The 13,476-nt window shown below is 39.6% G+C and overlaps 1 protein-coding gene across 1 annotated transcript in view; it reads left to right on the forward strand.

Moving 5' to 3' along the window:
- The window catches only part of BACE2 (beta-secretase 2), an 86,712-nt gene that overhangs the window by 69,021 nt on the left and 4,215 nt on the right, over nt 1-13,476 (forward strand). Inside the window, exons 3-8 of the mRNA XM_032791681.2 lie at nt 3,257-3,473; nt 5,104-5,232; nt 6,934-7,068; nt 8,409-8,510; nt 11,483-11,632; nt 13,038-13,206. Of these exons, the coding sequence (XP_032647572.1) occupies nt 3,257-3,473; nt 5,104-5,232; nt 6,934-7,068; nt 8,409-8,510; nt 11,483-11,632; nt 13,038-13,206 (902 nt within the window). The remainder of the gene's footprint in view (nt 1-3,256; nt 3,474-5,103; nt 5,233-6,933; nt 7,069-8,408; nt 8,511-11,482; nt 11,633-13,037; nt 13,207-13,476) is intronic.

Here is a 13,476-nt window from a genome sequence, read left to right on the forward strand (position 1 = left end):
AAAAACTGGGAGCCTTCTGTGCAACCTTGTGTGGTAATCTAGCCGTCCAGTCCCAGACCTGGACTTTAGTGTCCACCAGTCTGGTCCTGTCCCAAACCTGGACTTTTGCGTCCAAAGTTTGGGGGCTTACCTGAAACTCCCCCAAGCTTCACTACCAGCTTGGATATTCTCGTGCACCGGATCAGGATTAATCTATGGGCCTAGGATCCCCCTTTTCCTCCCTCTGGTGTCCCCAACCCTCCCTTTGGTGGGACCACCAGCATTCCCAATCCCTGGATGCTAAACGCAGGGAAATAACCCCTTCCCCCTCCTTATCGGCTTGCCTCGCGGCTAACCTGTGTGACCCAAGGAAACCATTTTCTGCTTTCCTCAGGACAATGGAGATTGACAAAATACCCACAGCTGGGCTCTGCCACCCCCCTTGCCTCCAGGAATGAGGAAAAACTGTAACCACCAGAGAACAGAGAGAATTCTTCGTCTCTTTCCCTGTAGTTGCTCGTTTCCCTGGACCCAAATAGGAAAATAGCCCACAGCCTGGCTGTTCCCTTTGCCTCCCTAGGAAAAGAACTTTCACAGTTTAACCAAGAAAACTTTATCGGAAAAAAAGAAGAAAATATAAACCAATATCTTGCATTAAGAAACTCATACAGGCATCTTGCTTATAAGAAATATTAAGAAAAACGTCTGATTTAAAGATAGCCCAATTAAACCAGCACAACAAATTAACATACAGTAAAACACCCCAAAAGACCATCATAGCTGAATTAACTTGCGTTCCTGGTCACTTACAGATGTTTAGAAGAAAGAAGTATGTAGGAGAGAAATTAGAAGAAGACTTGTTTCCCATAGCTAGAAAACAAACAAAGACCCCGAGTATACAAATTCCCGCCCCTGACTTTAAACAATCCAGTTCTCTGATTGGTCCTCTGGTCAGGTGTTCGGTTACCCTTTTCAGGTAAAAGAAACTTAACCCTTACCTTACCTATCCATTTATGACACCTTGTATGCTCACACAGTCTCTTATACACCACACGCATTACTACTGACCTAATAAGTTTCATGTGTTTTTGCCCTGGCTCTGCTGAGCTTACGGAAGGTCCTGTTACAGAGTAAGTTCACAGGAGAGGAAGCAAGTGAGTTGACCAGTTTCCACTTCCCTCTTGGGAGAGGGAAAAAAATCTGGAATCCTTAAAACAAAAATATTCACAGCTATGTTGGTTCTCAGGGGGAAAATGTGCTGAGGTATGTTAATGTGATAACCATTTTGGTGGAGTTTCCCCCCCAGTTTTTTGGGGAAATGGTATCAGGTTATAAAGTCAAAATTTGCCTGTCCTTGGAGGTTGGACAATTTTTATTTATATGTTGTAGTAGCAGTAGTAATAAAAAAGCATGTAAGGCAAACTGTTCAACTTCACTGTGATTTGAAAGATACAATGCACAACTTTGGGAGGAGATGCTGTGTTGCACAGGCTCGCTGCTCTCTTCCTCAAGATTGCCATGAACATGAGAGGTTAGGGGATTTGTATCCACCCCCGGGCGAGTTTTGTATCAAAATCCTACACTACGCAAAAAATTTTCATCCAGCACATCTTCATATATAACTGAATATAAATGTAAATGTGAGAACCAAGTGCAGATGGTTCAACAAGCACAGCTTGTCCTTAAAGTATATTCCTTGCTATATATTTAAATTATACATTGCTTGCACATGTATATTATTTTTTTTATGTATTTACACATATATCGTCGTCACTATAAAACTCACTAACTTAAAAGCTCTCAGCAAAGGCAGGTTTTTTTACTCTGTGATAGTAAAGTCACACTGAACTAAATTTTGAGCCCTGTCATTTGGCACTAAAACACTGAGTGCCCGGAAATTTAGACCAAAACTGAATTGAAAGAAATTTTGAGTTTCATTGCTCTCCTGTAATGTTCAAAAAAATAATCCTCCTCAAGTTCACGAGGTGATGGCTGTGTTCCTGTTAAAACAGGGCATTCAAAATAAAATCCTAATCGCTCTGTGTTTTAGTGCCTTGTCAAGGCTCCTAAATATGACTTACACTTTTAGCTTTTAATGAATGTCTGCTGGCATGTCTGTCCGAAAACAAAGCACTAGGCTATGGCAATTCCATTTTCTGATACCAATCCTCACCTCTCCAGCCCTGCACACATGTGCTTGCTTAGGCTCTGATCCTTCTCTCGTTGAAGTCAAGGGCAAAACTCCCACTGACTTTAGTGGTGTAGAATCAAGTGCTCAATGTTAGAGTTCAGAATGCTGTACTCAGACTTTCTTCAGGAAGTAGGTCCGCACCAACCTCACTGTATCTGTTTCCTTGTCAATCTCCAAACCTAATAACATTTCTAGTTTCCAAAACCCTGTATGGATTTGCCCCTTCCTTCCTTTTAGAACTCATGATTCCTTCTGCCCTTCTCTTTGACTTGCTGTTCCTAAACTTTTGCTGCCCCTAGTCTATAAAGAACTTTTCTCCCTCCTCCTGTAAGTCAATGAGTCACTATTAAATTTGTCTCCTTCCTTGAATTACAATTCAGATGGTCTGAAATGCATATAACTTATTTTTTGTTGGTATGTAACTAGGAATTACATTCCTATTTACCCAAAATGGAATTTTTAATAATGTTAATTAGGTGTCTGTCTAAAACTATTCAATTAGCTTGGCATTTCAGTTTTGAACACAGAGCTTTTCAGTTTCCTGTAAATTGAATATTTGCAGTGGTGTTGTAGCTGTGTTGGTCCCAGGATATTAGAGAGACAAGGTGAGTGAGGTAATATCTTTTATTGGACCAACTTCTGTTGATGAGAGAGACAAGCTTTCAAGCTCACACAGAGCTCTTCAAGTCTGGGAAACTAACTCAGACCCAAAGAAGAGCTCTGTGTAAGCTTCACCAACCTTCTCACTGTAAATTTAATGCACTATTATTTATTTCTATAGTGGTAGTGGTGCAGCCAGAATCAGGGTCCTATTGTACTAGACATGTACAATCCCAGATTAAAAAGCTATCTCAAATTCTGAAGAGTTTAGTCACTGAAGGGGTTAAATACCAGAACAGGGGGTCAACTTTCTCTTTTCATTCCCTTACAATTGTCCTTGAGTATATGTGATTTGTTTGCAAAAAGTCACTTTTTTTTTTCTTGAGTAGGAATAATGTTGTTAAACAGCATTTGTATGATTAGCATCACAAAGGAGCAGTTCATTTATTTTATAGCATCTTTTTTGTCTCCTGCCCTGTTGTATAGGTCAAGTACATATAAGTCACGAGGCACTGATGTCACTGTCCGGTATACGCAAGGAAGTTGGACTGGAGTGCTTGGCACTGATGTCATTACTATTCCAAAGGGAATCAATGGCACTTACACTATCAACATTGCTACCATTCTGGAATCTGAGAATTTCTTTTTACCGGGGGTTAAATGGCATGGGATCCTTGGACTGGCCTATGATGCCTTAGCCAAGGTAAGGCTCCTCTTCCACCCCACCTTTCATGATTAAAACAAAGCCAAAAATAAAAACAACGTAATGAAGGGAGGTGATTTCAAATGTCATGGAGCACTCCCCTGAAGGCTTTAGATGCCTTGTTTTTTCTCCTCCTGCTTCTCTCCACAAGCCCTAGGCAAAGTTGTCAAATCTTCCTGCCAGTTACCGCATGTCCACTGGGAGCCTATCAGGTTTGGCAGATCCCAGCAAGCCTAAATGGAGCTGGTGCCCCCAATGAGGATTTAGACTTGTCTGGGGGCTGCTGATCCAGTTTTTGCTCATTTGGGCTGAACAGTCTTCTAGTGGTGGAAGGGTTGGCTGTTGACCACAGGGTAAGTAAAGTCTTGTAGGACGCCACACGTCTCCTAATACGTATAAGGCTGGGACATGGAGCGTTCTTGATAAATCGCTTTATACTTGCTTGGAAGCTGATGCATCTACTAGACAAAGCCCCCCGTTGCTTGTTTTATTTCAAACAAACAAAAACCAAATGTACATTGAGTCGGAGTATGTATATCTGTAATGTAAGGGGGGGAACTTTTACAAAAACATGCATAGCGTGTGTTATGTTTATAAACCACACACAGCCCTACTCTTAAAAAACCAGGAAATTTGGAGAGAAAAGATTAAATTTACAATAACTCTGGAGATCTGGAAATGAAAATCAGACCCCCCAAACTACTTTAACTCTACGTTCATTGTGCTGCGCTGAGAAATCCAGAAACTCAAACTTAACACATTGTGTTATAAGTGAGTATCAGTTGTATGTTACATACTCAAGGATTTTGCTCTTTTTATTAAGGCCTTGGTCTTGTGAAGTTCTACGGGCGCTCACCTCACAGGATCAGTCCCTTGTATTCTGTGTGCCAAACAAATAGCCAAGTGTTATAAAATGCAGAGCTGATATATCTTGGTATAAAACCTGCCTAGTCTAACTGCTTTTATAGAAAGTGTAAAGGCTAGCGTGGGGGCACAGATACTACATACTAGATATGTAGTGTATGACACCACTTATTAAACTAATAGTTAATTAAGTGCATTTTGATATTCCGCCCCTTCCGAAGGAAGGAAGGTGAGACTTAAAGACACTGAGGATTAGAACTAAAATCTGAAATGCTGGATGATTCTGCTCTAAAATGCTGCCATTTGACCACGGAGAAGTGGCAGGGAAAACTGATTCCTGATTCTTCTGCTGACCCACAATGCAATATATGGCAAATACTTCTGCAGAAATGGAGTGTCCTTGGGCGCTTTTAGCAGTGAAATTTGTCAGGAGCCAATACTGCAATCAGTGAGTACATGATGTCTTTTGGATGCATGTAACAATAGCCAAGAATAAAAATGTGTATGAGAAATATCTAGAGAAAGGAAAATGACAAAAGCTTGTCTGTTCCGTTCTCCTTTTAATTAATTTGAATATGGAGTGTTTGTTCATCACACAGTTGTCAGAAATTCATCTTCATCCAGTGAAGAGGGATTTTATGTGATTGATTTGCTTGTTTCTACAAAACCTTTTTTTTTTTTTTTTTTTTTTTTAAATGATTCTAAAAGCAGTTGAATAATCCTGTATTTATCTGTTTTTTCTTTTTCTTTTCCCAACCTACTCTAGCCTTCAAGTTCGGTGGAGACTTTCTTTGATTCCCTTGTGAGTCAAGCAAAGATTCCCAACGTTTTCTCCCTGCAAATGTGTGGTGCTGGAATGCCTGTTTCTGGAAGTGGTACCAACGGAGGTAGTCTTGTGGGTATCTGTCAGTCTGAAAGGGAAAAATCATCCAAACTAATCACTCTCACTTTCCAAAATTAATAAACATGAGAAATCTATTTTTAATTTAAAAAGTTTAAAGTATCTCTTTATTCTTTCCATCCTTCGTCCATTTTTACTTAAATAGGCTTAACTAATTACTTTTTTTTTTTTTTTGAGCCAACCACTACATTGTATATTGAATTTTGTCTTTTTAATTAGAAACTTTTTGTAAGAAAGAAGCACCGTCCCTTAACATTTTCACTTGAGGCCAGATTCACCACCTTTGCTCAAACTGAGTTGTAACTTACTCTGCAAGTAACATAATTCCAATTAACAGGAATACTTGGAATAAAGTAATACTTGATGTGAATAAGGCTGGCAGAATCTGGTCCCTACTCCTTACAAATTTTTGGTACAGTTATTTTTGACAAACGTGTAAGGTCATACACATTTCTCAAGTGTATTAAAAAGACCAAATTCTGATCCTATTGTATGTACATAAGAATGGCCAAGTCATCTAGCCCAATATTCTGTCTTCTGACAGTGGCCTGTACCAGACCCTTTTAGACGGAATGAAGAGAACAGGATAATTTTTGTGTGATCTGTCTTCTGTCATTTAATCCCAGCGTCTGGCAGTTGAAGATCTAGGGACATGTAGAGCATGGGGTTGTGTCCCTGGTTATCTTGGCTAATACCATCAATGATCTATCCTCTATGAATTTATTTAATCCTTTTTTGAACCCAATTATCCTATTGGCCTTCACAACATCCCTTGGCAATGAGTTCCACTCACCCACCAGCACGAACTGTCATTCTAGCATATTTTATACCCCACTATTACTGTGTTTCATGGATTATCTTCGTTCCACCAAATTTCTGCAATGCCTATTATATCAATATCCTCATTTAATGCCAGGCACTCTAGTTCACCCATCTTAGTATTTAGTCTTTTAGCATTTGTATATACGCACTTGTGCATTTTGTCAATAGTCAGTTTGCCTCCATGTGTTTATATTTTAATGGGATTCTTTTATGTGTGACTGTTCCTCACTAGCTACTACTTGCACTTTACCAATTTATTTCCTATTCTTTGTGTTAGACTATAGAGTTCCCCCTTTAATAAACTAATCCCGAAGGGATGTCTCTGACCAAACTGCATACTCCTCTGCACCTGTTGGCTTTCTGCCAGCCCTTAGTTTAAAAAAAATCCTCTACAACATTTTTAATTTTAGATGCTTGCATTTCTCTTAAATGCATCTAAAAATTGGGTTATTAGGCTATATTAACTCTTTTGTACTCTTAAGTGAATTTTTAATGTGAAGGCTTAATGCTCTTTCCCGTTCTTGTATGCTGCCTAGATTCAGCCTTGGCAGTACCATTAAAAACTCTATTTAATTTTAACTCAAGAAGGGAACGCCCATAAGGAAATCAATTTGAAGTTGGCAGGCATTGCGAGTACTTAGGATATTTCAAGAGGAGTTTGACTTGTTAACTATAGCAATTGCCCTCTGGCATCTTGATGTTTGAAATACTTGAAATGTATCCTTTTATCCAATTGTGTTCAACAACCGAATTTTTGCAGATGGAGCTCAGTAAAATTTTTGCCCTGTGTAATCACAGTTGTCTTAGTTTTTATGCACGTACAGGAAAAAAAAAGTTTGCATTACTCTGAAACTTACGACTTTCTCTCTTCAGGTCATGGGTGGAATTGAACCAAGTTTGTACAAGGGTGATATCTGGTACACACCTATAAAGGAGGAATGGTATTACCAGGTTGAAATTCTCAAACTGGAGGTTGGAGGCCAGAACCTTAACTTGGACTGCAGAGAGGTATTTGCTGTGAGAAAACTGTTTGTCTAGATGTTAAAAAAACAAAAACCTAACTATTTTTTAAGCAAAGATTCCATTCATTTGCTTTAGAACAAAAGTGAAGCAATCAAAGTTAAACTCTGAAGCGTACTGCCCTTCTAAAGGGAAGTATGTTGCAGTCCTCTTTATAAAATTTAAGTCAGTGACAACCTGTGAAAAAGAACAAACTTTGTACATCTTAAACAATAAGGTGTGTGTGTGTGTATGTGTGTCCGAGTGTGTGTATATGCCAAACACATTAAAAGGAAAACGTTTCAAACAGCACTGTTGCAGGGTGGCTAGCCCAGGGTGCCTGAAATCAGTCCAATGCCTCTGTGCCAGAACAGCTGCTCCCCGTTGAGCCAATTAAGAGGGCAGGACTGCCTTTGGGCTATAAAGGGTCTGAGGGAATTCTGTGAGGGTAAAACTAGAAGGGAAACTGCAGTGTTTATCATTTTGTGTTTGCTAGCGTGGTGGTGGTGGTCTGTTTTGAACATACAACAACATGTCTTGGCCACAACCTCCTCCCCCAATTCCCTTTCCCTCTGCTCTATAGAAGCATTCCTTTTTGTTTGTTTGTTTGTTTTTTCAATTGTGCCATAAACATCCAACTCTCAAATAATATTGCATATATTGGTTCAATTGAAAGAAAAAGCAGTTCATAGAAAAGCCTACCATTTCCACGTTTTTATCATTAACAATAATCACTAACATGTATTTTGTAAAAGGCATGCCTTGTTAATGTTTATGTATTCATATACTGTACTCATGCTTGAGAAGCTTCTTAATTTATTGGATTTTGTATAGTGAAGAGAAACATGTCCATTTTGCAAGCATGGATTATAATGTGACAAGTCTTGAATTCACCATTCTGGTTTTGTAGTTCCTTTTGCACTTCTGACTTTTTTCCTTTCTTTCTATAATAGGCACAAAAAAAAAAAGGTAAAAAGTAGATGAAGTGTTTGACATTTGTACTCTTGGTGGTGACTCAGTATGACAAGCAGGAGGGAGGACTGAAGTTTCCCAATTATTTTTTAAGTCAGGTGCATAGTACTGTAGGTCATAATACAATAGCCTGCAGTAGTATGTTCAAGTTATGGTGAGCCATTTCAACTATGGGGGAAACCTTAATTCAGTGTCTTTTTCATTCTTAGTCCTCATTTTAATGCAGGTTGCCAGCTGTAGAGTGCTGTCACTTTACATGAAGTAAAGATTTTTATGATGACTGCTACTGAAAAAGAACAGTCTAGTCATTGTTATGAAGCAACTGACTACATCATTTTACCTGCATACAGTAACTAACTCTGTTCCTTCCCTCTTAGTATAATGCAGACAAAGCAATAGTAGACAGTGGCACCACTCTCCTCCGCCTTCCCCAGAAAGTCTTCAATGCTGTGGTCGAAGCAATTGTGAGCACATCTTTGGTAAGCTGATTTTGTAAAACCTGCCTTGTTCCTTGAAGGAAAACCTGCATGTGAACGTTTTCGGGTGTTGTCTAGCACAAGAGCTCATGAGTTCGCAACCTGCGGGGGATCCTGAACTGGTCTGTTTTGGAGGTTGCAATCACCCTGTGCATGTTGCTAAATGGGCGATGGCTCTGGGTAGGGTTGGGTCCCAGAATGGAAAAAGGGGTCCTAATATGGAAAAGGCTGAGAACTTTTGCAGTGGCATAATACTTGTTCTGATGCACTGAGGAACCATTAGTATAATCCCTGCTTCTCAAATTCAGTGTTCTTGGGCCTGACAATTAGTTCACTGATTCAAAAGTAAATGTACATGAAACATAAAGGGCTGATTCTGCAAGCGCTTCCTGTCAGGCATAATGCCTACTGTCATTAGAGTCTCGGACTTCAGTGAGACTATTCATATCTATAAAGCTACTTATGGGTCTGATTCTGCACCATTATGTTTAGAAGCATCTTGCTCTGGAACCAGTCCTACTGAAATCAGGACTGTTCATGGAGAGGGAGTCGGAGTGTCAGACTCTGACTCACATGAGTAATGTTAGCAGGATCATGTTTAGCACCCGATATATTTCAGTAGCTGTACTTTCTACTGCAACACAGTGCTGTAGTAGCACTTTCAACATGCTTTGCTTGTGAAAAGCACTGTTTCATTGAAATATGACATTTGCTTAGATTAACATTCTGTTAAAAAGTGATGGTGGGAGGGGGATTCTTAAATACAGCTCAAATCTTTATTTCAGTGAGCTGCAGGGTCCATTTATGTGATATAAAGCCATGCCTCCCAAAATGTATTGGTTTGGCATATAAAAATAAGGCAGGCGAGTGTAATGTAAGAAACTATTATTCCTGAAATCAAAGCAAGCATTCAAAACCTTACAGTCTTGCCCTCTCCAAGCTGTATGCCAGCACACACAGTATTTTTAAGACTGCAAGGTCTGTCTTCCTAGAGAAGGTTGAGAGAGAAAAGAAGTTTTTTTTTCTTTCTAGATTATTTTTCAGTAGGACAGACCAAAGGCTGAGACCTTCAAAGTGCTGAGCACCCTGGCCTGGGCCAGCCAACCACTTAGCATGTGCTTAACTTCAAGCACACAAGTAGTCCATTGACTTCAGTGGGACAACTCCCATGATTAAGTGCTTAGCTGGCCCAGGAACAGTGCTTGCCCCCTTGCCATACTGAAGCCCTTAACGCTGAGCAGCCTGTTCAATGCTGGATAGCCCACAGGCAACTTAGATCTTCCAGAGTCCTTTGTGGAAATGAGCAGGTCACCATCTCAAAACATTTCTCCAAACATTGCTGTTATGATGATGTCACCCATTCTTTGTAAAATAAGTGATCCCTATACAACGTGTGGAAGTAGTACTATGGCATCAGTTCAGCAGACCTTGCCCTAAAGGTCGGTTCAGTAGTTAGGATGTTAGGCTGAGACTGTGGAAATCCAGGCTGAATCCCCTGCTCTGTGTGTGACCTTGAATAAGTCACTTAATTTTTATGTGCCTCAGTTCCCCATGTGTGAAACAGGGATAATGAGCCTTCTCTACCTTAGTGGTGACATGAGGCTAAATTAAAGATTGCGAGGTGCTCAGATACTATAATAATATGGGTTATACAGGAATGATAGACAGGCATTGCATTAGGAAATGTTGAAGTCTAAATGATTGACGGCTATGTTCTGACTTCCAAGCAGGAAGGGTTTTTTTATTCACATATTTATTTTAAGACTTGGAGAAAGTTTTAAGCCCTGTTTGCAAATACGTAGCACCACTGGAATTTTCTATAACTAATTTCTGGGTATATGGCTTCAGTTTGTTATGAGAGTCTATAATGGTGAAATACGCATAAATAAACCATGTAAGAGGAAGTTGGGTCTAGCTTTTTTGTTCGCCTACACAGAATGTTTGGTGTAATGGTGTTTCTTACAGCAAGGTACTGTGTGGTGTGTTTCATAAGAAACTGGAAGAGGCACAAAATACTGCACAGGATTGAGGAAGTGTGTTTGTCTTGTCTGGCATCGTGTCAACATTTATGTACTTCAGGGAATAGGACAGGATGTTTGTCTTGGGTGGGGAAGCTCTGCAAGGGTTTGTTTGCTTGGTTAGTACCAGGGCTGTATTCAGAAATGCTGTTAATCAATTTTATTTCAAAAGCATGTCAAGTTGTATGAGCAGTAAGGCAGGAAAAGGGACTAAGGGCCTGATCCTGAAGTCTGCAGAAAGGTTCCCTTTGATTTCAAAGGGCTTTGGATCAGGCCCTAAATTCTTAGCTTGGAAGTCGCATGAAGACAATAGTGTGTCTCTGGAGAAGAGGAGGTTCTTGACTTTTAGATTGTTTGTTTGTGTTTTAAAATGTATCTACTCCTTTGTATCTGTGCTCAGCTCCAGATGTACATGAAAGTTTGTGGAGTGGGTGGGGAAGGAGCAAAGGCTAGTTTACTACTTTTCCTGTTTGTTGATATTGCAGTAATTGCTCAGGAAGCTCATGAGTTTGACCATCCTGCCTACATATTTACTGCAGTTAAATAGTTTCTAACTATTCTGTCCCTGCTGCCAAGGCTAAATTAGATTTTTGATCCACAGACCTAATAGAGATGTTCATGTCCCACAGTCCTTCCAAAATCCTACCACTACGCATATTCATCCTTACATGTTTATGCCACAATAAGGTTTTTTAATAGACTGTCTTAACACTAATCAGTTTGATGCATTAGAACAGCCTGAAGGGTTGACGTGACCTCACTGATGGCTTATACCATACACAAGCTTCATGCATCTTATCACAGAAGAAGATAGATACCTCCACTGGACTTGTCCACCCCTGAGCTCCCCTAGTTAAGGAAGAAGAAGAAAGCATGCCTGAATAATAGAGATTAAAATTGTGAGATGCATCTATCAGAGGATATTTGACATGTATGTATCACATTTTTTTCCCATAGATCCAAACATTCTCCTCTGGATTCTGGACTGGTTCCCAGCTTGCATGCTGGGAGAAGACTGAAACACCATGGTCCTTATTTCCTAAACTTTCTATCTACCTGAGAGATGAAAACTCCAGTAGATCATTTCGGATAACTATCTTACCACAGGTCTGAACTTGTCTTATTTGGATTTGATCAGCCGCACTACAGTCTAATAATTCCTTACAGCAATAAAGAAGTAAACTTTGATCTAGTTCTTTCTTTGTTGCATTGTACAGCTTCCCTGCTCATCCCATTTATATAAAACTATTTTGGTGATGCAGAGATAATTAAGCCCAATCATTTCTTTTAACTATCATTGGAGTTCCTACTTACAAAAAACATTTTGAATGGTTGTCTGAACTGGGCTACTTCTAAATCTGCTGAACATTTTTGATAAAATAAATTTTAAAAGGGAAAAATGTCAATGACACTTTGCAAAAAATCCCCATTTTTTTCACTAACTGTGGAGCAGAAAGGGGATTTTTCAGATTGTTAGGAAAAATTTCCAAGAATGCTTTGCTTTTGTACTCCCCGCTGCCCCCCAAAGCATCAGCTCTGTCTACATCAGACACCAACACACATTTTTCTTCAGCTGATTTTGATCTTTCCATCTTGGCAAACAAATCTATTCCTCTCCCTTCTCCCCAGCACCCCATGATAGTATGAAGTAAGGCACTTCTGCCTGAAAATGGCACTCTTGCCAAAGGACCTATATGATCCCTTTGCCAATTTCCATAACTTGGTCAATTTGTTTTTATTGTCATTATAGTCTCCATGCAGTATGTACTGCCTGGTTTTTAAAATATAATGTGCCACTTCTGCTTTAATCATAAACAAATATAATTCCTGATTGCCTTTTCAGCATTGATGGCAATATGAACTAAACATCAATTAACATCAGTTTCACACCCTCTTACCTCGGCTAAAACATATAGGTATATTTAACATGAAATAGAGCAAAGGCTTGATGTAAGCTTTTTCTGTATTGACCATGTAGCTTGACAGTCTTTCATCCCCTGAGTGAGAAACAAGGGTGTGGAACTGACTTTAGTTTATTCATTTAGAGGCTTGAAGCTGACATGAATGCTCTCTAGATCCACTGCATTCAGAGAATCCTTTTGAATATTCCTGTAACTTGATTGCATATCCCTGGCTCCCTCCCCTGACCCCCGGCTCCCGCACTTGTGCGCACGTACACACACAATACAAAATGTAAAAAGGTCACTTAGATGAAAGTGAAGGTGACCTTTAAGTGTCAGCTAATTAAAAATCCAAATTTAACCTGTGCTCCTGGTTCTTAACTTCACTGACACTCTGCCCAGTTTTAAGCATCTTACAATACTCATCTTGCTCTAATTCGTTCATTTCTTATGAACTCCTGAGCGCTCAAAATTAGAAATCAAAAGCTCTGGAGAACACTCCAGATTAAGGGCCGTATTTATGCATGCTTCCACAGTTATGAGCCAACATCATTATCTTCTAAATACTGTGGATTACTGCTATTTATTTTATTGTTTGTTTGAATGAACAGCTTTATATTCAACCCATCCTTGGGATTGGACACAATTTAGAATGCTACCGGTTTGGCATCTCTTCCTCCAGCAGTGCCCTGGTTATTGGTGCTACAGTTATGGAGGGCTTCTACGTTATCTTTGACAGGGCTCAGAAGAGAGTGGGCTTTGCAGTTAGTCCGTGCGCAGGTAAGAGAAACGTTCCCCGTAGGAAATTATCTGCCATTTTCAAAATTGGAGCTTTATCAGCTGCTCTGTCAACAAGGACGATCATTTTACAAGTTCACAATTTGCAGATAAGTAGAGGCTAATGTGAACTTTCCACCACTGCCAGTAAAGATGAGATCATAGTAATAAGCCAGCACAGCTTGTGAAAGAGTAAAAATTATGACTTTCAGACCTTTCACCAATATCTGAAAAGATTAAGGTACGAAACGGTGTATATAATTTATTAAAGAC

Source organism: Chelonoidis abingdonii, chromosome 1 (assembly GCF_003597395.2).
Source record: "Chelonoidis abingdonii isolate Lonesome George chromosome 1, CheloAbing_2.0, whole genome shotgun sequence".
Lineage (NCBI taxonomy): Eukaryota > Metazoa > Chordata > Testudines > Testudinidae > Chelonoidis > Chelonoidis abingdonii.